Raw genomic sequence first — 22,844 nt, 5'->3', positions numbered from 1 at the left:
CCCTCACATAATTTAAAGAAAGAAACAAAAAACTGTAGTAAGATAAATACTTATGTACATTGCACAATTTTTTTTTATAATATAAAAACTATTGAACACAGAATTTTATACCTCTAATTCAGCAGAATGCACAGATGCCAGAGCCACTCGCAGTGTGTAGGTTCAGTTGGTATTCACACTATCAAGCTTGAAATTAATTTGCCATGTGGTTCCTATGTCAGTGCCATTGTCTTTCTTCCTGCAGAACAGCAAAGGAAAGTCATTGAGACAATTAATAAGAGAGGGAAGGGATATAAGGAGACTATATTTTGTGATATAGACTATAAGCACAAGTCAGAACCTAAAACTCTCTTAAAATAGTGCTTCCAATCAAGACAATGGAAACGAATTTTCCAAATGATAAAATGTGTGCTTTCATGAAGTGGGGTTTTGAGTAGAGACTATAAGTTAAATTACCAATAATAAATATGAAAAGAAGACATATACTGGCATTGGCATTGGCAAAAGAAAAGCAAAAACACACACCTGTTAACCTGTGCAAAGAACCAATCTTTTCTGTAGTCACTAATGCCAACAGTGTAAACTAGGTCTTCATTTGGATACAATTCAGCATACCTCTCCCACAAGCCATATTGCCTAAACCTGCCAGTTATAGGAACATAAATTTTTCCTTTTCTCTAAAATGAAGGTTCAAGTAATAATATTGTTCAACTTTACAGCATGAAATCAGTTATGACAAATTGTAGTCAAATTGGAAAAAAAGGGAAGCAAGTACCTTCCTGGATGGTTGACATACTTTTTCTTTTTTAGGCTAACACTAGTGAAATTTTCTAGTGAGATTTTAACTTTTACAGGTCTCTGAGAGCAGAGGCTAAATAAATGTCTTATTCTTTGTCAACATAATTCTTTATCACAAGCAAAGAAAATTCTATAATGGGCTAAATAAATTATATTTTACCAGGTTGATGATAAGCATTTATGTTGACAAGGGAAGCATAAATTCCTACTGCTCGTTCATAGAGCCCAATAAGAGCACCAACTGTTCTTGGTGTCACTTCTTGTACAGTAACTGTGATGGACTCTCGGTTATTGGCATACAAAGCCGACCTTGTTCCCTATAGAAAGTCCAATTTTAGCATGAAGGGAACAAACAACACCCTAACAACAGTCTTAAACAAAACTATCAAATTCAGTAAGAAAATATACTTGATTAGTTGATCAGACCTGTAGCATACCAAACAAGTAGTCACCGCATGTGACACCAGGTTCAAGTTCCCAATCATGAACGGGGGGGTCTATCACGTAGCACCTCAATGAATGTCACAAAGAAATTGTGTACACCTTCCCTCAATTGTTGAATATAGCTGCAAGGGGGTAAAGGTTTACCAGACATTAATCAATAAACTATATTTAAAAAAACTAGTATGAAAACTCAGGCATGTTGATCTGTGCTTCCTTTGTTTCCATAGACACTAATTCCTTGATTAAGCTATACAATCCAAAAGTTCAGAAGTCAGATTCTGATGTATCATTAACTCACAAGGGTTTGAAGTATCTCTAAGACAAAACTCAACATAATAAATGTGATATAGCAGCAAGAAAGATCCATCGTAGATGAAAAAATAGGATCCATTGTTAACAATGTCTGGTCAAGTTAATCGTGTCAGATGTAAGGCAAGTGGGCTCCACATGAAAGCATGACAGTGTATACAAGACAGCAACACAAATCATGAAATCAAGAATTAAAAATGACAGACCATAGAGTTCGTTAGGCTACTTCCTGGTGTAGGCTCAGTTGTAAACTTAATTAAAGATATCTAAAAATTCACCCAAAAATACAGGGAAGACTACAGAGTACAAAGATGTTATTTAGATTTGATGTATAAAAGAATAAGACATACGCGATTACCATCCAAGTCAAACACCTTGCCTAGAGATTCCATGACCAGCTGCTGCAAGTATCTACTGAATAATAACAGGCTGTCCTTGTATGGAAGAATAGCCATATCCTACAGAATAAGAAGGAAAAGAAATGATGAGAAATAGTCAAATAAAACAGAAGACAGACGCTAACCGATCATAATTCTCAACTTGGATCCTAAACCATCTGTAGCCCAATACCAACATAAAGCCAGCAGAGCTGCAGGATTACTCCTTAACTGCACAAATGCATATATTACCAGAGATGTAATTAGTTTCACGCCTATTTCCATACACTTAAAGCCCAAGCACCACATACATGTATTTGTCACATGAAGCATCGATAGTACCTAAGGTATGACATTGGCAAATCATCAAGTATGAAGAAGCTGTAAGTATGATACAACTCATGCATTATCATACTTGAAAATCCTTCAATTACTAGTGCACAACTCTGAAAGTAATATTTAGATACAACAACAATAACAGCGACAAGCTGACAACAAAAAAAAAATGGTGAGAAACTGATGTATACCGCAGTACTTCTATTAGCCTCATCCATCAATGATGCACCGGCAAGCATTTCTATAATATCAATGCCCTAAATGAAAGAGCATTATAAGAAAACATGAAATGTCAATGTATAAATAATAAATAATGAATTTACATTTATGGCCACCTACCTGAAGGGCTGCTGGAAGCAGGCCAACTGCAGACATCTCTGACGTTCTACCTCCCACCCAATCAAACATAGGAAGTCTAGCTAACCAGCCCTCAATTCTGGCAGTGTTATCCAACAAAGAATTTTCTTGTGTAATAGCAACACCCTGCATTATAGCACGAATTAGTGATTGTGACAATTTCCACAAATTGAAACTGACAGTAGACGTGCAAGTGATGCAGGATCAATATCATATGGATTTTCTTAACAGTCAAAACAGAAAATGAATTGATCAAAGTAGAAATTTTCCAGTAAATATTGCTTCTAATTATAAATGAATACATAAAACCATAAGTATCTTACTATTAGTAAACTAGGTAGTTTTCCACAACTCTAGAAAAAATAAGTGCAACATAACTACAGAAGTTTCAACTACTGCTAGACAATGCAAGCAAATCTATAAAATAAAAAATAAAAATAAAAGTATAGGAGACAGAAAATTGAAATTTTGAGAATCTTCATACTGGTAAATGTAGATCAATCCAGATCCGATTAGTTTTTTCATCCTCATAAAACTATCACCCACGATTCTAGCACCATAATACTATGTAGTATCTGAACTTCTGATTCAAACGTAGTAATGTGTTATAATACGGGGAAATAAAAATATATAAAAAAAAAGTGAAAACCTGAGATTAAACCTGTTTTGGAAGATCCAAGCCTGCTTCACGAAAGGCCTTCTGCACTTCCAATAAACCATTTCTAGTCTCTGGGGTACCTCCACTCTGAAGATAATCAAAATTCTCAAGTCAAAACATGCTCTCTGACCGATTATAACATCATAATCAAACAAACAAAAAAAGAACAATCTCAATACAGACCTTTGAAATCACAATCACAAGTGTTGAAGCTAGCTCCAACCCAAGCTGTGCAATCTGATGATCAACTCCAGCAGGATCCGTGTTGTCCACAAATCTTATCTGTGGTAGAGAAGTGAAAGAAGGCAAAGTCGTCATTAAATCCTTGTGAGAAATGAAATAACTGAATTAACAAATGAGGAGCAAATTTTCCATGCATTACTTATTCTTCCAATTTAGCATTAATGATTTCTCAGGAGGAAAATTATTAGATAATATAATCCTCAACTACTACGTGTCCATAGTTTCAACCAATTTCTATATTTTTTTTATCCATGGAAATCGAAGACTGTGTCAGGAGATTACAATAACTCACACACCTTGCTCAACCAACCGACCTAGACCCCTTAGTCCCAACCAATTTCTACATGTTACGTAATTGAGTTTTTTCAATTTACATGAAAGTATTAATAACACTCAACTACATGTCAAATAAAAATTATTTGGGACCATGCTGTTCCAGACCCGGACCATGTAATAATTTCTCGATCAATAGAGCTAGAAAGATACCTTGAGTGGAGGATTATCAGGTGCCAATGCTTCTGCAACAAAATGTGGTCCAAGAGCAGAACCTCCAATTCCCATGGAATAGAAAATAGAAAATCTAAAAAAGAAAAAGACAATAGAAAATTTCACTAGTGTTAGCCTAAAAAAGAAAAAGACAAACCCAAAACTTAAAATTGATACAACAAATTTCCTCTTGAAATTGTTGACAGAGAATGCATCAACACATTGTAATTCATCAATCGCATTGCTATTTTTTCTAAATACAAAACTTTTAAGTGTGTTCGTTTTCCTGTTAACACACATTCTAAGACAGGTTTACTCCACAATCCATCTATCTCCTGTGTCTTTGGATCCAATTGGCCTATAAGGTTCTGCGCCATTAAAACAAGCACACTATCATCCATTGCCTCGAGTGAAGGATTTTGAGCACCAATTGCTTCAGAAACTCATTACACGAGTATAAATAAACATCAAGTATTTGTGACCACTAATTCATCAAGTAGCTCAAAAACATACAACAACTTCCTTTCTCTGCAGATTAATCCAATCAAAACTTCCCAAGTCTCAAGTCCTGGCTGGAACCCCATCTCCACCAAGTCAAACAGTGCCACAGCAGCATCATCAACCATCCCTGCCTTACAAAGACAAACCAACAATTCATTTGAGGTAGCATAGTGGGGCTGAAACCCCCTCCTTAGCATTAGCCCCAACAATTCCTTTGCCCTTTTCAACTCACATTTTTGGGTCAAGGAGTTCAGAACAATCCTGTAACTACCTTTGTTCAAATACACACCCTGCTGTGGGAGTTTCTCAACCATATCCAGAGCTTCCTCAAATTTACCTTCTCTACACAAACCCCCAAGTAGCACATTGAATGTAACAGAATCTGCCTGGCACCCATTCTCCTTCATTTCTTCAAGCAACTCAATAGCTTCATCACTTTTCCCATTCCTACACAAGAAATTGATCAAACTAGTGTAAGTAACCGCATCTGGTTTCAAACCAGAGCCCTTGATCTCAGCCAAAACCCCTTTGGCATCTTCCAGCTTCCCAACTTTACACAAACCATCCACCAGAGCTGAGTAATTATACACATTTGGATAACATCCATTACTCTTCATAAACTGAATCACATTTCTAGCACGGTCCGGTTTCCCTCCGCGGCAAAACCCGTTGATCAAAACATTGTAAGTAAGAGGATCAGGCACAATGTGATCCCTTGAAACCATTTCCTCAAACAGATCAAAGGCTTCTTTGACTCTCCCATTTCGGCAGAGTCCGTCCATAAGGGTCGAGTAAGTAACTAAATTAGGGTAAGAAAACTCAGAGTTTCTCATTTCTTCTACAATCTCAAAAGCAGAATCAAGATCCCCATTTTTGCAATGGTACTTAACCAAGATATTAAACACACACACATTTGGCTTACGAGTTAAATCCCGTTTGGCGTGTAGAAGCAATTTTCGCGCTAAATCGACGCGATTCGAATCAAGCAAGAGGTTGAGACAAGTGCTGAGGGCTTTGGGGGAGGGTTTTTCCCTAACAATTGGCTGAATGGAGAAGTACGCGTGGAGCAGTTTCTCGTGAAGGGAAGATTTGGAAAAATGTTTCATGAGGTTGACGAAAATACCCTCGTGAAACTTGCAGGTTTCGTAGGTCATCTGATGGAGGACGCGGTCGACGGCGTGGAAGTTGTTGCAGCGAGCGAGCTTGTCGAGAATGGTGGCGTAGGTGGCGTTGTTGTGTTGAAAGCCATTCTGTTCGGATACCATGTTGAATATATTCAGGGCGTGCTGCGGATCTTTCTCGCGTTTGATTAAGTCGATGGCGGAGTCGTGAGAGATGTGCTTGCGTTTTCTCGGAGGTGAGGGGAGGGGTTCGGGGGGAGGGTCCGCTTTTGTGAATTTCAGAGGGGATATCCATGGGAGCCAAGAGCCATGTCTGCTACGGTACATTGCGCAAAATTTCATGATTCTACACACATTCAAGACTACCATAAGGTGGGTTATGTCATCAGTCCCAAACTCACCAGGGGCAAACGACGTCGTAGCCTGGAGGAGGAGCATATTATGGAAGCCATTTCTGACACCTGTAAGCCCAATGACTCGCCCCATCTTGTACAGAAAGTAAGAAAATTCTTTCTGCACAACCCCTTTTTGCTTCCTGCACTCCCAAAAATACCCCTTTTTCCTAAAACTCTCTTAAAATAGTGCTTCCAATTAAGACAATGGAAACGAATTTTCCAAATGATAAAAAATAAGTTATTTTGATATCTTAATTTATAAAAATCATCTTGCCCTTTCAAACAAAAATTGAATAAAATGCATAATACCACTCACCACCAGACCTTTAAAGTATAAACCATGAGTAGGTAATTTGTATTTTAAGTTTTAACAACTAATATTTATTTAGCTTGACTCTGTCTTGAGGGCGGTGGCTTCTAGGAATATATATAGTTGGTTTGACAAGAGAAGCATGTGACAGTTAAAAAGGCAGAAATGAGAGAGAGGTCTTAATAGTATAATTAAATTAAGAACTTTAGGGTATTAAGGAGAGTCGTTTAATTTAAAGGTTCAGTAGCCTATCGGTTAGGTAGCATGAAGGACAGAAATTATAGTCATGTGAAAAAATGCTTCTAAGAATCTTGTTGGACTCGTTTGCTTCAACCACAGACAAAACATTCATTTCTTTACCAATTCTTTTTCACGGGTTGCCGTATGAATATTGAAAGTTTATAACCGTGAAAAACCACATTAATTAATACAGAGAATCAAAAAAGATTTGCTAAGGAAACTCATGTTCAAGACAATTACACTTTTTAACAGAATCATATACGTACTCATAATTTTTTTAACAGAATTAAAGAGAAATAATATGATTGATTTTGTGCTAGCTAGATTAGTCATGAATATAACCAGACCCGTGGAATCATCCTTGTCATAGTGATGGTATAAAATATTCCTATCTAGAAACCAATACGGCAATGCATAATTACGTGCGACAGGGTTCAATTTCTGAAATTAAAATTACTAGTGAGTTGTGAGATTTTCAAGTGAACTTCCAATAAGTTCTTGCTGCTCTTATGGGTTGAGGCCACATTTATAATGGAAAGGTTGTGCTTTTATATTCAGCAAAGCATTAAAAAAATTATAGTTATTTTTTTCTTCCTTTTTGCTAATTTAACGGCCGGGCACTTATTATCCCTGCAAATTGAGTTAATTTTTCCTAAAAATAATGATTTCAGTAGTGGAAAAAGCTGGACAACGATATATATTGTGCGTAGTTGGAAACTTGTAGTGTATGATTAGCATCTATATATACTGCCAACTAATATTGGTAAACAATCCATATCCGTCCAAGTTACAATATGACAGGTTAACGAATCAACTAGATCATGATTATAACTTCAAGTGTAGGTCCTTGTCCTTGTTGGCTTATTCACATGGGGTCATGTCCGAGGTAAAGTAAAATAATATGCTTAAAGGAAAGAAAAAAAATTAACTAAGTTTTTATTCTATCAATTTTTTCAAATTTTGAATTTTAGTGCTCGAATAAAATGTTGACTAGTATTATTTTTTGAACTTTTATTTCGTTAATAGTTTTTAGTTTCGATTGTCAAATATTATAATTAAATGATAATATGACATTATTTTTATTAATATTTTATGACATTTTAATTTTTTGACTGTTTAAATTGTTTAACCATGATATTTGACTGTAAAAACTAAAATCATTAATGGAATACAAATTTGAAGAGTAGGATTAATCAACATTTTGTTCAAGAATTAAAACCCAAAATTTGAAAAAGTTAAAACTTAGTTAACCCAAGAAATCTATGATTTTTAATTAAGAGGGTTGTCAAACTAAGATGTTTAAGAGATATTGATCAATAAATATATTTTATTAAATGTACCTATAAAAAATGAGTTACTTTTGTCTTGTTTGATAGTCCCTGCTCTAACCATTTTTAGGATGAGTAAACAGACTCAAGTACATGGATCAGCCCGCAGGACACACGATCCGCATGGACTATGGACCAATATTTTTTAAAAATTCATGGTTATATAAGATTTTAGGTTCCGCATAATTCGTGGGCTATGCGGGTTTGGCCCGCGAGGTCCGCAAACTTGCAACCACCAATTAAGTTCAACTCAAACCCAAATAATCTTAAAAGCTCAATCCAAAATTTTAAACCTATTTGACTCGCGAGGTTCGCGGGGTGGGGACGGATCAATATTTTAAATCTGTGTAAGAGTACGGGACAAATTAGCCCTGATTCGCGATTAATATAGACTTATACAGCGAACCTTATACGGGACAGACCGACCCACTTACCCATCCCAACGGTTTTGTCCTCTTCAATGTTCGCGGAGGGTGCTATGTACATGCAACGCTCCAATGCTCAAATCATGAAGAGATAATCTTAGGGTTTTAGCATAATGCAACATAAGTTTACTTGTAGAGAGTATGTCCTCTTATATAGTGAGTGTCATCATTAATTGAACCCATCTTTACAGATAACGAATTTATCTTATTCCTCATTTATTTAGGAAATATGGTTAATTTTTTTTTTTAAAGAAAAGAAGGAGATATGGTTATTATTGATTACAACATTGGCCTATAATTTCATTTCAAGCGTATCAGATATAGCCTCTCTATTTAATAGATAAACACTGTTCTTAATAATAATAATAATAATAATAATAATAATAATAATAATAATATACTTTGAAGATTAAAACTACATAATAATTATGATATCTATTACTGTAATTGAAACTCAAGGATTAAAATCATACAACATTAATTTTTTTTATTTTTTATTTCTTTGACAGAAATTGTTGTATTTATTAAATATAAAATAATGAATATATAATAAATTATAAAAAAAATTATTAAATAATATATTTACTAGATATATAATATTTTTTTTATTAAATTTAATAAATGCATTATATATTTATTAAATGCAGTCTTTTCATCTAAATATTATTATTAAATAATACTTAATAATTAAAAATTTTAATACCTATATATACACATATATTAAAATATAAATTAAAAATACTATACCTCATTATACCTTAAAATTTTTACAATAAAATATTTAATATATTTCTTGAATAAACTAAAAAATTATACTTTTTTTTATCATTATATCTCATTAAAAAAAGTTGATAATCAATATTGTTAATCTTAACTAACAATACATATATTATCTTTAAAATATTATTTACAATGGATCATTAATTATAATAAACCTTAAATTATGACAATTATATTTTGTAATTTTTTTACCTATTTAAATTAATATTAATTTTCTTATATTCAATTAAACTTATGCAAGACATACGAATATTACTAGTATAACAGTGAATAAATAGTAAAAATTAAAAGAATATTTAAAATCATATAGTATCACTTAAATGACATGGTACCCACGTTGTAACTATTATAATACTTTATAATTCATATTAAACGAAGGTCTTGTACATATTTTTATAGTGGAACGATCCCAGTCTATAAACCCAAACAAGTACAAACTACAAAGAAACCGAAATTTTCATTATTTCATAAGCTCCACTACGTACTCTTTATTCCCAATATTTATTCGTCGGATTTGATTAAATTAATATTGTTAGTAAAACAGAAATTAAATTTCTCAATTTTTCTTGTTGAAGCTAGACGACGGTGGAGCTTCCAAACGAATATAATCATACATGATGGCCTGAAATGGACCATTTCCTCTGGTCTGTGTCAAAAAGATGGTATTATCTCCTTCAACTAGTTGAGTTCCAGGTATGCCTACATTGTAAAGCCAATAAAGTCCATGAATTCCGTGCCTAGCGATCGAGTTATCCCTTCCTATCAACCCACTTGAAAATAGAGGACGAGGTGCCTTTGGATTATTAACTCGAACCTAAGATTGTAAATGTTAGTATAGGTATTTATAAAACTTAGGTTAAGATAATAAAACTTAATTAGATTATTGAAATTAAGTAATGTACCTGAAGTTCAGATAATGTTGCTGATGCCAAAGCCACTCTCAGTTTATAGCTACTGCTTTTGTTCACGCTATCAAGCTTAAACTTGATTTGCCATGTGGTTCCTTGATATGTGTTATCATCTTTCTTTCTGAAAATGGGGAGCAAAAAAGTAAAAATTAAGTAATGATTTGCCACACATTAACGATAATTTTGTAAAGCAAAACCCATTATGAAACTACTATCTCTACCTGGTAACTTGAGCAAAGAACCAATCTTTGGTGTAGTCACTAACACCAATTGTGTAGATCAAGTCTTTGTCAGGGTATAGTTCTGCATATCTCTCCCATAACCCATATTGCCTAAACCTGCCAATTAAAATCAACTACAAGTCTATAACAATTATATATAAGTAGTCTGGGTCAATTTACAAGCTTTTCCATGGGAAATTAATCTGTCCATTGGAATCAATTTTGGCTTTTGACAATGAATTCAATAAGAATATATCCACCATTAAGGTTTTTCTTACATATTGTCATGTTTGTTAACTTTTATAAAAAAAAAACTATTTTAAAAATCACATTTAAGATAACTTCTTATTGATTGAAATTAGTGTAAATGTCTTTACACTTGCATTCTATGAAAATTAAATTCTTTAAAATATGCCCATAATATAATGAGAAAGAAATCTTGCTCTGTTCTTTCTAGACTGAAAATTTCAAAAACAGTCCTAGATTGAATTTTTAATCATTCTAAAAGTTTAAAGTTTAAAAGTATACAACAGGCATAAAAAGGTGACTAACTTGTCAGGGTGATTAACATAGAGTTTGTTGATATATTTGGGATTTGGGTCAGGAACATAGAACTCAGCAGCTGAGCGATCAGGGATGCCAATTTCCCACAATGTTGGACCATCTCTTGGAGGTTCATATACAAGATCACCAAGGTCGATGTCACAACCTGTTTTCACATAAATCAAATACAAAATGGTACTCAATAAAAAGACTAGAATAGTTTAAAAAGAAAAATAACAAAATTGGTTGTGAATATACCTTCTGTTATGTTGATAACTACGTCATATTTATAGTCACCAATAAAACCAGGTACCCATGCGTACACATTATAGTCTCCAGCACGTATATTGCTGACGGAGAAGTAGCCATCATCGTCCGCTCTAGCCCAAAACTGGTAATTCTGATAAGAATCAAAATTTGATGATATGTCCGTTAGCTAATGGAATTAAACTCATAAAGCGGTGCATGTATATTAATACATTATACTGAAATTAAGCATACTAAGAAGAATACTCATTTCTTTTTGTGTGTGTTTCCGTTTACATATTTTTTTTTTCTGTTTCTCAAGTCACCTTGCATTCTCTTTGCCAAGACCCCACGTCTCCCGGTGGAGCCAAGCCAACATAGGCACCTTTTGCTGATACATAGTCATCGTTTATATACCTATATATACCGAGATGGAATTAATGAAATTATATTAAAACAAACTACAAGTGTCATGTGTGCTTTCAATGAGCATAAAGCTACTACAATACACATAAAAACATCTTGTTGCATTGCACTAATATTGCTACAATGGCATGGTTTAGGTGATTCTTCTCTTCTCAATTAATTCTCAAAATTTATAATCGTAAAGAAATTATCAGAGACTATAATTAATATTCTTAAATGTAATAAATTTGATAAGAACACACCTCTCTCTAACCAAAAGCCTGCCACTAACATTACCACGGTCGTCCCACTTGGCGAAATCCTCTGATTCAGGAAAACTGTAAGGCCAGCTTTGAACTTCCACCGACATCTGTAAGTTTGGTTGGGCATATATATGTATGCTTGTGTCACTATTAGCTAAGTTATAAAATCAAGCTATATAATATATACTTATATATTAGATAGATAAAGTAAATTAATATTAAACCTGTAGTTTAGCGTCTTCCCATAGCTTAAGGGGGTCAGTTCCATCATAGGGAGAATTCAAATAAATGAAAACTGGACCAAAAACTTTCTTCCATGCCTCACCAGAATTGAACTTAGGCACCAGATCCTCTCCGCTATAATGAGCACTCAGAAACACCTGATTACGTTATTTTGGAGCCAAGATTCTAAAATTAGAACCAAATCATAATTAACGTACAATCGTATATTAATTTGCAATAATACAACTATACAAGTAACTATCACGTGGCAGAATATGTGTTTTTCTTGGGAGGAATACTTACAGCAAGAGTGGTAGGCCCCACATGGGAAGTTAAGTTTTGTTTGAGGGGTCCACCAGATCTAAACTCATTGCTGGGCGTAATTAGCCAGAATCCAACTGCGGGATCCATGCAGATCCATCCATGAACTTGGCTATCTTTGTTGTCACATGAATATTGGTACTTGTCATCCACCTACACATAATTAAATTCCACCAAACCATTATCCCCAAAATAATAACATACAATAATAAAAATAATAATTCCTCTATCTCTCGTTATCTTTCTTAAAGTAACATATACTTTTAGTAAATAAAATTGGACAGCACTTTTAATAAAATTATTAATTACATAAATTATTATGATCTCTGAATATATACGCGTGTGTGTAAATTTTATAATATTAATTTTTAACTTTTAAACTTTGGACTAGTTTATTTTCTGATTTTACATTTCTATATTTTCTTTTTATGATCTCCCCTCATTATAAAAATTATTGTGTTATAAGAATAAAATAATCCTTTTAAATAATGCGTTTTCACTTTTTATTTAATGATACTCTCGTAAAATACACATAATACATTTTCATTTTTCTTTTGATGATATTAATTTAAAATGGCACATAAACAAGTGGATTAGTATCTATCTAAACCTAAATTTACCTCTCCTTTAAGTTCTGGTTCGATGGGATTGACTAGTAGAACTGCCTCTGGGTAGGCAAGGGCTTTTCCCTTAGGTGGTAATCGGTCATCTGGAAGAGGCATGTTTCTTTGTCTATTATCTGCCATCGCCATATAATGGAATCTGTCCACCATCCAAATATTGGAGTCTATATTCTTTGCAACTAAGCATAACAATAACTAGAAGCATGAAAGGGACAAAACGTAAAAACATAAAATAAAATTGTGAAGCCTCTACTAATTACTTGTCCTTTCTAAGTTTGAAAGCAATTCTTGTTTCGTCAAGATTGAAAGCTGGCCACTCCTCTAAGTGCTCATAAATTGCATATGAGTAGAAGCCGGAAGAACCACGAAGCATTACGAACCTACGATCACACACATTACAATTAAATGTAGTTAGAATTTTCATTTTAGTGTCACCATCTTAACAATGTAATATTGAAGAATGGTTGGTGTCACTTAATGACCTTTTATCAATATTTAAAGGAACCAACTTGCCCTCGCGAGAGACGTCCCACGTCCTGGTGAAGGATAACTCAACTTGGTCCTCATTTTCAACCACAACTTTGAAAGTTGTTCCCTTGATGCTGCAGTGCACGTTTCACAATGGCTACATATGTGACTTTAATTTCTTGAAGATACACGGTTATAGTAGAAAAGGAAAAAGTAAATTAATTCAAATATGTAAAACTGATATGGCAAAGTATATAATTAGTTGGCCACGGCCACTTAAATAAAGGCAAAGCTGAAGCAGTTGGGGTGGAATCTTAAGCTTATTATCATGCAAATAAAACATAAAGAAAGGTAAGTAGACATACACATCAAATGTGCCACTTGTTCCTGTACTTGTTGGTGAGCTCCAAACAAGGTCCCAATACCTACATTAATTTGCAAACAGATTTTTGTATTATTGGGAAGACACCAAACGAAGTTCCTTAATTTGTAAAAGTGAATACGACTTTGTAAAGTATATTTATTTATATACCCTCTATTAGATTCGTCATTCAAAACTTCAAGCAAGTTGTCGATGTCATTATACTGTATTCCAGTCACAATTCCCCCAGGATTTGATAAGGTGACTTTTAGTATGCCATTTTCCATCACCACCTGCACATGAATTTTCATCACTTTAGAAAATATGAATGAATAAAAAATCCTACTTAATACTATGAAAATTTATTAAGATGGAAGAAAGAACATAAGGATAATAAGATTTTGAATACATGATTATCTTGAATAGTAAGTTGCACCCCCGGCGACGACATGGTGGTACTTGCAGTGAACAAGAGAAGTGGGCAATGAAAAATCTCACAAATTCAGAGTAGTTTGAGACAATGGCTGAGAATTTATCTTAAAATGCAAAGAAAGAATGGCCTTTATATATATATGGTGGCAATGGCTGGTTTTAATTAAGCACAGCGTTTGGAGAGAAAAACAGTTTGTGCTTATGCTCTACTACTCAGCAATCTGCCAACAGAACGTGAATAGTCTGAGGGCTTAAATGAATGATGAATTGGATTAGCTTCCTTGACCTAGAGAGAAAGCATTCTTTTAAATCTCTTTACTTGGTCGCCACAGTTTGGTGTATTAGATAACAGCGTGCGAGTGAAGAAACAGTCAATCACATTATAGAAGGATAAAAGTGTAGCTTTTATTCCTTCTTTTGGTATCCTCCCTTTCTTATATTCTTATTAGGTTATTGGAAGTTTTGAACCGCATCCTCCTTTACCACGCAGTTTTGTCTAAGTTTTTAAAAACAAAACAAAACAGGAGAGGCTAGTTTTGAAAAAGTTGAAAATTAATAAATAAAAACCAATTTAAATTTTATTTTATTTGTGATTAAACATGAAAGTTAATTATGACAAATATTTTTTTTTTACAATTTCAAACAATATTAACATTCTCTTTTTTTGTTCAAATATAAGAGAGGATAAAATATGTCTTGGTCAGTTTTTTTTCTTCTAAATAATGATTTTGATTCCTCGTCAAATCAAAATAAAGTATATGGTTAGAAATGAAATCCACCACATTAAAAAAATATAAGGTCTAAAACTATCATTTTTAAGATGTAGGAATTAAAATTAATTAATTTTGATTAAATCTTAAGAGATCTAAAACAAATTTATAAGATATTTTTTTTATTAAATTATGAAAGTAAAATAAATCAAACTTTGCTCGTGAAATAAAATCAAGTTATGTAGAATTAAATGGGATTTTTTTTAAAAAAAATGCTGTATGGATTTATTTTAATTAATAAAATAAATTTGATTTATTTTAGTTTTTAATTCACTTTATTTTTTATTTATAAATGAAAGAAATTTGTTTTTTTTTTTATTCACGAAGTTTCTCTGTAAACATGCAAAAGTTGTTTCTTATGCTAGGTAAGAATGAACGAAGCCGCACCCTGCACTTAAGATATCAGTAGGCTGGATTGGATTGAGAAGGTCAACTAGCCTCCATATAACTCAAAGTCAAATTAATTAATAATTGTTATATATAAACCGTTAGCTTAAATACTCACTACCTAGCTTCTCGACGGGCTTTTGTTGGGTCGGAAGGTTTACCTGGAAATAAAAAAAGCTTATACACGGCAAAAGATACGAGCCTTCTTACAGCAAAATCTAAAATGAGTCATTAGAATTTGATATGTTATATCAGGTTTTATTTTATTAATCTTACTTTATTTTTTTGCGGCTGAGGATCAGATACCAGGGTATGAACTCCCACATTATTCAAAACGGTTTTACAAAACCAATGTTCAATCTGCCTGTTTCATGAAAGCTGGATGAACTAGTCTAACAAAAGCACCAAATATAAATATGAATTTATGTGTAAAAGTATTTGATGTTTGTTCATATACACACACAACGATGGCAACAACAAAATTACTGAAAAAACAGAGAAAAAAAATATAAGATATAACGTATACAACGCTCACAGATAAATATATTCTGATATGATAACAGTGCACTAATATTTAGTATCATTTATTCCCAAAGGTTAACTTAAATTTCTTCACAAGGTGGGCCTTCCAAACGAATATAATCATACATGATACCTTGGAAGGGACTGGTGCATCTTGGTTGCGAAAAATATATGGTATTTGTGCCATCAACAAGAAGAGAACCTGGTATATTCACATGGTACAGCCAATAGATCCCTTGAATTCCATGTCTTGCAATTGAGTTGTCCCTTCCTATTAATCCACTGGTAAATACGGGTCGCCTTGCATTGGGATCATTTACTCGAATCTTCATAGACAATGCATAAGGTCATATCAAAATTTTAAAAGATACTTACATACTGTATCACATACAATGAAGCCCTATGTGTGTATAGGAGAAAAAAAGGCAAAGGGACTATACCTGCAATTCAGCTAATGTTGCAGATGCAATTGCAACTCTCAGTTTGTATGTACTTCCTTTAACAACACTACAGATTTCGAACTTGATTTGCCAAGTTGTTCCTTGAAGAGTGTTATCCACTTTTTTCCTACAGTTTATATAAGCTTGAAAAATTAGTACATTGTATATAACGTATAACTCAAGAAATCCAACAATAATAGATGAAGTAGGCTTGCATGATAATCTTTAGCCAAATTATACAAATAATCAATAATACAAAAATCAGACCTCGGAGCCTGTGCATAAAACCAATCCTTCGTATAGTCACTAACACCAATTGTGTAAACCAAATCTGCATCAGGATACAATTCTGAATACCTATCCCACAATCCATACTGCCTGAACCTACAAGTTGAGGAAAAAAGAAAAATCTAAGAACAGATCAACGGACATCTAAAGGAAACATTTTCTTCACACATTTTTTTTCTTCTTTTTATTGGCAAATGTTAATTTGTTAGTTTTTGTTAGAAATCACACGTAAAAGGATAAAAAGCACAGTTGGATAAAATTTTCATCATTTCATGTTGTAATATGTAGCACAGATTCAAAATTAAGCAAAATCCATTAAAGCAATATAAGGACAAACAAAAAGAAAAACTGGTCACCCAGTTAAGAATTATCACAGTAGCATGCCCCTAATAGCACATAACAGAGCTAACCTGTCTGGATGGTTGATAAAAAGCTTATTAATATGTTGTGGACTGGGATCAGGAGCATAAAATTCTGCAGCGGATCTATCAGGAATACCTATTTCCCACAATGTGGGACCATCCCTTGGAGGCTCATATACAAGTTCACCCAATTCAATGTAAGAACCTGCATTACTAGTTTATTAAACATATATTATTTTGCAAGATGGAAAACAAATTAAACTTTGACCAAGCTATGGAACCTGATGTTATCTTCATAAAATCACCAAATTTGTAGTCCCCAACAAAACCAGGTACCCAAGCAAAAAGGTTATAGTCGCCTGGACGTACATTTTTAATAGTAAAAAATCCATTTTCATCTGCTCTGGTCCAGAATTGATAGTCCTGTTAGGAGTAAAAGTTAAATAATCTGGTAAAGAATTCTTTTGGGCACCCACAACAACATTTTTGTAATTATCTTGATTTGTATAATTTTTGTTTTTCAAAAGAAAAGAAAAACAAGGTTATGTCTAACATAGTTTGCAAGATCCCCTTGATCACATAGCCCCATCCTCAACCCAAATGTAAAAAAATAAAAAAATAGGCTAAATTGCAACTTTGGTCCCCCTGATTTGACGTTTGTGCAATTTTGGTCCCCCAAGTTTTAAATTTGTGCGATTTTGGTGCACTTGCCTAATTTCTAACGTCTGACCCCATTGACCGTCAATATATGTCTAATTAATTTTATTTAATTTTAAAACTTTTTTTTCTTCCTCACGCTCTTCCCCTTCTTCCTCGATTACTCTTACTCGCTTCACGCTCTTCCTCTTGTTCCTCGGTTTACAAATTAATCAAGGATGGAGTGAAGAGCGTGAAGCGAGGAAGAGCATGAGGAAGAAAAAAAAAGTTTTCAAATTAAATAAAATTAATTTAACATATACTGACGGTCAATTGACAGTCAATGAGGTCAAACATTAGAAATTAGATAAGTGCACCAAAATCGGACAAATTTAAAACTTGGGGGACCAAATCCGATCATTTTAAACTTTGGGGATCAAAATCGCACAAACGTCAAACCAGGGGGACCAAAGTTACAATTTAGCCAAAAAAAAAAAAACGTTAGTTGAGCACAAACTACAAAAGTACAGCACATGCAACTAAAATGCTAGTTTTCCTTAAATGAGGGAAGAGCACCTTGCATTCTCTTTGCCATGACCCTGCATCTCCAGGTGGGGCTAAGCCAACATAAGCACTATTTGCTGGTATTAAGTCTGTGCAGACATACCTAGACACAATAATTAGAATTAGAATAGTTCACTTAAATTCACCTATATATTTATGTTGAGATCTGTATCTCTAGTGAACGTGGGATCTCAACTTACCCCCTCACATCTAGGACTGGACACTAGAGCATGGACAAATAAAACATAAAAAGAACAGCCACAATGTCACTGCTGCTCAGCAATGGATTAATTATTCAACACACACACACACACACACACATATTTTAAATTTCTAACCATAAAATACAGTGAGAACCTTTTTATTCTCATATTACAAAAATAACGAAAAATATTTTAATAGAAAGTCATAGCATTATCCCCCCTATCGTGCCAAAAAGCCTAGCTGTTAGCACTAAAGTAAAAAAAAAAATTCAATAGAAACAGGTTGTATTCCAAGCATCAGTAAGGTACAAATCGCATAATGCAAACTAAAAATATCAAGAATAAACTAGGAATATCGTGCATGCTTACCTGTCTAAGACAAGTAATCTGCCACTGACATTGCCCCGTTGATCCGATTTTAAAAAATCCTCTGAAGCTGGGAAAGAATATGGCCAGCTTTGAACTTCATTCATCATCTGAATATCAATTCAAATTAGTCTTTATATTACAATTATTGCAGCCAACTGTCTATACAATCTACCTCCTAACCAAGGTACAAGAGATTCATGGACAAACCTGTATTTTTGCATCCTCCCATAGCCAAAGTGGGTTATCACCAACTGCTCCGGAATTAAGATAAATATATACAGGACCAAAAACCTTCTTCCATGATTCACCACCTCTAAATTTAGGCACCAAATCTTGTCCCGCATAGTGACTACTAAGAAACATCTGATGATGCCAATTTAATAAGCATCTCAACGGGGGTTAACACAGTATCATAGCCACGTAGGGAATTGTTATCTTGGTCTAAAATCTAAATTCATTCACTTACTGCAAGCGTGGTAGGGCCTACATGCGAGGTCAAATTCTGTTTGAGGGGTCCACCAGAACGAAACTCATCACTAGGTGTGATCTGCCAGAATCCCACTGGTGGACTGAAAGATATCCACCCATGGACTCGATTATTCATGTTTACACATGAATACTGATACTTGTCATCCACCTGTGAATTAGAGTCAAATAAAGACATAGTGAAATAGTTCATACACAATCGATGCTGAGGAAATCATCCTATCTCCTCTTTACAAGCCACATGATTTAGTGGACACTCAAAACTTGCCAGGTTAACCAACTAACTACTATGTGTGCATTTGGACTTTGATTAATTGTTTTTAAATGCAAAGTAGTTTAGATTGGTTTTGAAAGAATTTATTTTGGAATATGGAAATGTTTTCCCAAAAGTAATTTTTAAGAATGTGTTTTGTTCTGGATTGTGTGAAGTAAAATTGCTTTATGCATCAAATTACCAAAATGATATATAAAAATATTTTAAAGGGTTTAATTTAGTTCCTTCCCCCTCCTCCCCAATGGTTAGTTTCAGTTGCATTTTGCCACTGGGGTTTCATTCTGTTAAACTACAAAATCATAACTTTAACTGATGTAAGTTACAAAAAATCAATTGAAGATTACTTTGTTTATTTTCCTAGAAACAACGTTCTCCTTGTCAAAACTTAGGAATAGATAGACATGGCTTATATGTAAACTCGCCAGTTTAATGGATTATAGCATGTATAAGCTTTTCATAGTTGACAACCAAAAAAAGAGACAAGGAGATAATAAATAGGTTAATGAAAGTACAAGGGGATCAAAGTGACAAAGTTTAAACAACATGGTGGCAAAGTGATACTCCCCAAAACCACATAGGGCAAATTAAATTTAGCCATAATGTAAAATAGTATTTAACGATGCAAGTAAGGACAAATTGTAGACTATGTACCATATGGGTGAGAATGAATTCAGTGTGGAACTGACATTCAAGCCATTTGAAGAAGTTACAAACTAAACTACTATGGTAAAAATACAATTAGAAGCTTTGGCAAGATAAAACAGTGTCAGGAAATATATGCAATAGATACCTCTCCTTTCAATCGTGGATCCTTGGGATTGACTAGCAGGACAGCTTCTGGGTAGCCCAAGGTTTGGCATCTTCCTGCTAACCGATCTTCAGGAAAAGGCATAACCCTTTGCCTATTGTCTGCCATAGCCATGTATTGAAACCTACATACTTGATTGTTAAAGTGGATGAAAATAAAAATAAATAAATACGAGTTGCTTGTTATCTTCCATGACCATCTCAACTAATATTTTGAATGTCAAATTACCAAAGATCTAGAAAGAGAATGCCAGTCAAACTCTCATCCCTATATGACTATATTTGTGAAATAAATAGATATATAGAATCACAGAATAGAGAGGGGCATCGAACTGTTTTGTCAAAATGAGAATTTACTTGTCTTTCCTAAGCTTGAAAGTGATCCTTGTTTCACTAATATCAAAATCTGGCCATCCATTTAGGTGCTCATAAATTCCATAAGAGTAGAAGCCTGATGAACCACGGAGCATTATGAATCTGAAATTGACCATCCACAAATTTTAATCCTACAACTATCAGTAATAAAAAAAGCTACTGATACACAAAATTTGAGCAAGAACCTTTTGTCAATATTTAAGGGGACAAACTTTCCCTCTAGTGAATGATCCCACATTCTTGCAAATGAAAGCTCCACCTGTTCCTCATTTTGAACTATAACTTTAAAACACGTTCCTTTAATCCTGGACCATAAAATCTTGAGTTCACATGTGCTTTAAATATTATTCTTTGAGCAGTAATGGAACTGATAAGATTGTAAGTAGAACATGTAATGAAAATGAAAGGGTTTGACAACTAGTTTATTTCTGCTCATGTGTGACATAAAAACCACTCCCAATTTGATTGCAAACTCTTTGGCAACGAGTTTATTTCTTCTCAGGTGAGACTTAAAAACCACTCCCAGTTTAATTGCAAACTCAAATCAGGGAATGCATTTGAATATATATTTATTGAGAATTTATTTGACTTGTTGGAACAGAATCAAAGACACCATGTGGTTACAAAAGAAAGCAGCATTGGCATACACATCAAACATTCCTTTGCTTCCTGGCGCACTCCAAACAAGGTCCCAGTACCTAAACATTCAATTGAAAGGCAAAATCAGCTTCCAGCTTCAAAAAGTGAGATCTCCCTATGATTTCCTCACAATTAATAACTATATTTTTTCCTTAATGATAATATGTATAACATACTGTTTACTTTTGCTTTCATGCATAAAAAAAAAATCCAATTTATTACTACCTATCAGTTTGAATTCTTGATAACTTCACAGTTCATTCAACCATTACAATTTCAAAAGAATGACTACTCTGTGTGTGTGAGCTTGCACGCACATGTGTGTGAGAGGGATAACAATTTACAATTATTCATCGCTAGGGGGCACATACCCTCTATTAGTCTCCTTGTTGAGAACTTCAAGCAAATTGTCAACACCATTATATCGTATCCCAGTGACAATTCCATCTGGATTTGATAAGGTAACTTGGACTATGCCATTATCCATCACCACCTGCACATTCCAAGAAGTTAAAACAATCAAACGAAACTAAAATATAACTGACAGTGTCAATGCCACAAGATTTTTGTTGAAACTTATACACAACGGACTCAAAGCTTCATAAATGTCCATCCTACATTCAAACTTAAGGTACAAGGAAAAAGAAATACACAATAATTTAACTTAGATGATGATGTTTAGGTACGATGCAAATAATCAAATATAACAAGTATTTTCAAGGTTTTGTAATTGAAGCATTAACAAAGAACAACATTGCAGGAACTGGGAGAAAAAATGTACATGCGAGTAGACTTACATGGTGATCTTGGATGTGCAACTGTACCCCTGGGCCGGACATTGTGAACCCTTGTTTTCCTATTTACTGGCCTGCATATAAGAGAAGGAATCTAGTTGAAAATTCCAACAAAGTTTAAAAGAAATGGAATCGCATAAGGAAACAGAATTACAGAACCAATAGTATCAATTTCAATCAATTCACGTTTCAATGAAAATGTAAAAACAGTTGAAGCGGTTTTAATGCTTCAACTTCTAATAATCTCTAAATCTTTCCGATACCTTAGTTTTCTGGTTCAACGAAAACGTATAGCCTCCTCATCACACATGACAAATTGGTAAAATCCTCGTTAATTCTTTCAGAAGTGATTAAATAAGGTGATTTGACAACTAAGTATGTACCAGGGTTACTGTGTGAGCGAAATTTCAAGAGTATACTTTTTAAAAAAAAAAAAAATCACCGAGAAATCATATATTTCATGAATTAGTATAATCTATAAGAATGAATGATGAGGTTACCGAGGGAGGCGTACTGACGACGACGACGAAATCTGACAGATCAAGAGACACGTGTCATACAACTGAGTGTGTGGAAATAACCTTACTATGGGAAACAGCGGTGCCGGAAGTGCATAACAGAAAACAGAGCCGCAGAACACAGCACTTTATACGTTGCCGTATAATTGCAGAAATCTGTCTTGTTCCGTAGACAAAGGACATTACAAAGTGTTTCTAAAATTATTATATAATCACAAATGTATGGTAAATTTATTAATTCTTTTGTAATAATAATCTTTAAAATTATATTTATGCAAAATGTGTGTTG

At 33.8% G+C, this 22,844-nt stretch overlaps 4 protein-coding genes across 4 annotated transcripts; all 4 read right to left on the bottom strand.

Annotated features, from left to right (window-relative positions):
- Nucleotides 1–524: 524 nt before the first annotated feature.
- LOC100791496 (glucose-6-phosphate isomerase 1, chloroplastic) lies at nt 525–4,234 on the bottom strand. The gene is given in 11 exon segments (XM_026128856.2): nt 525–642; nt 959–1,115; nt 1,225–1,284; nt 1,286–1,489; nt 1,902–2,009; nt 2,091–2,159; nt 2,456–2,521; nt 2,604–2,747; nt 3,283–3,366; nt 3,463–3,561; nt 4,009–4,234. Coding segments are annotated over 11 exon segments (1,125 nt in total). The 5' UTR covers nt 4,084–4,234; the 3' UTR covers nt 525–583.
- Nucleotides 4,235–4,236: 2 nt separating this feature from the next.
- LOC100790966 (pentatricopeptide repeat-containing protein At5g18475) lies at nt 4,237–6,330 on the bottom strand. Its single transcript, XM_003527819.5, has one exon. The coding sequence runs from the start codon at nt 6,114–6,116 to the stop codon at nt 4,476–4,478; it is 1,641 nt and encodes a 546-aa protein (XP_003527867.1). The 5' UTR covers nt 6,117–6,330; the 3' UTR covers nt 4,237–4,475.
- A 3,118-nt stretch (nt 6,331–9,448) lies between these two features.
- LOC100814721 (probable rhamnogalacturonate lyase B) lies at nt 9,449–14,451 on the bottom strand. The gene is made up of 15 exons (XM_003526481.5): nt 14,099–14,451; nt 13,861–13,982; nt 13,694–13,753; nt 13,343–13,462; nt 13,121–13,240; nt 12,858–12,999; nt 12,220–12,390; nt 11,919–12,074; nt 11,695–11,801; nt 11,353–11,443; nt 11,039–11,180; nt 10,790–10,946; nt 10,238–10,354; nt 10,011–10,137; nt 9,449–9,922 (listed from the first exon to the last, which is right to left on the bottom strand). The coding sequence occupies exons 1-15, from the start codon at nt 14,138–14,140 to the stop codon at nt 9,665–9,667; spliced, it is 1,932 nt and encodes a 643-aa protein (XP_003526529.1). The 5' UTR covers nt 14,141–14,451; the 3' UTR covers nt 9,449–9,664.
- A 1,220-nt stretch (nt 14,452–15,671) lies between these two features.
- Nucleotides 15,672–22,745, bottom strand: LOC100814185 (rhamnogalacturonate lyase). Its single transcript, XM_006581418.4, has 16 exons — nt 22,538–22,745; nt 22,041–22,111; nt 21,615–21,736; nt 21,252–21,302; nt 20,790–20,909; nt 20,587–20,706; nt 20,213–20,354; nt 19,129–19,299; nt 18,870–19,025; nt 18,663–18,769; nt 18,103–18,193; nt 17,172–17,313; nt 16,939–17,095; nt 16,508–16,624; nt 16,241–16,367; nt 15,672–16,126 (listed from the first exon to the last, which is right to left on the bottom strand). Exons 2-16 carry the CDS (start codon nt 22,080–22,082, stop codon nt 15,881–15,883), a joined length of 1,911 nt encoding a protein of 636 aa, XP_006581481.1. The 5' UTR covers nt 22,083–22,111; nt 22,538–22,745; the 3' UTR covers nt 15,672–15,880.
- Nucleotides 22,746–22,844: the final 99 nt, after the last annotated feature.

This window comes from Glycine max, chromosome 6 (genome assembly GCF_000004515.6).
Source record: "Glycine max cultivar Williams 82 chromosome 6, Glycine_max_v4.0, whole genome shotgun sequence".
Taxonomy (NCBI): Eukaryota; Viridiplantae; Streptophyta; class Magnoliopsida; order Fabales; family Fabaceae; genus Glycine; species Glycine max.
This window is presented reverse-complemented; position numbering and strand designations above follow the sequence as displayed.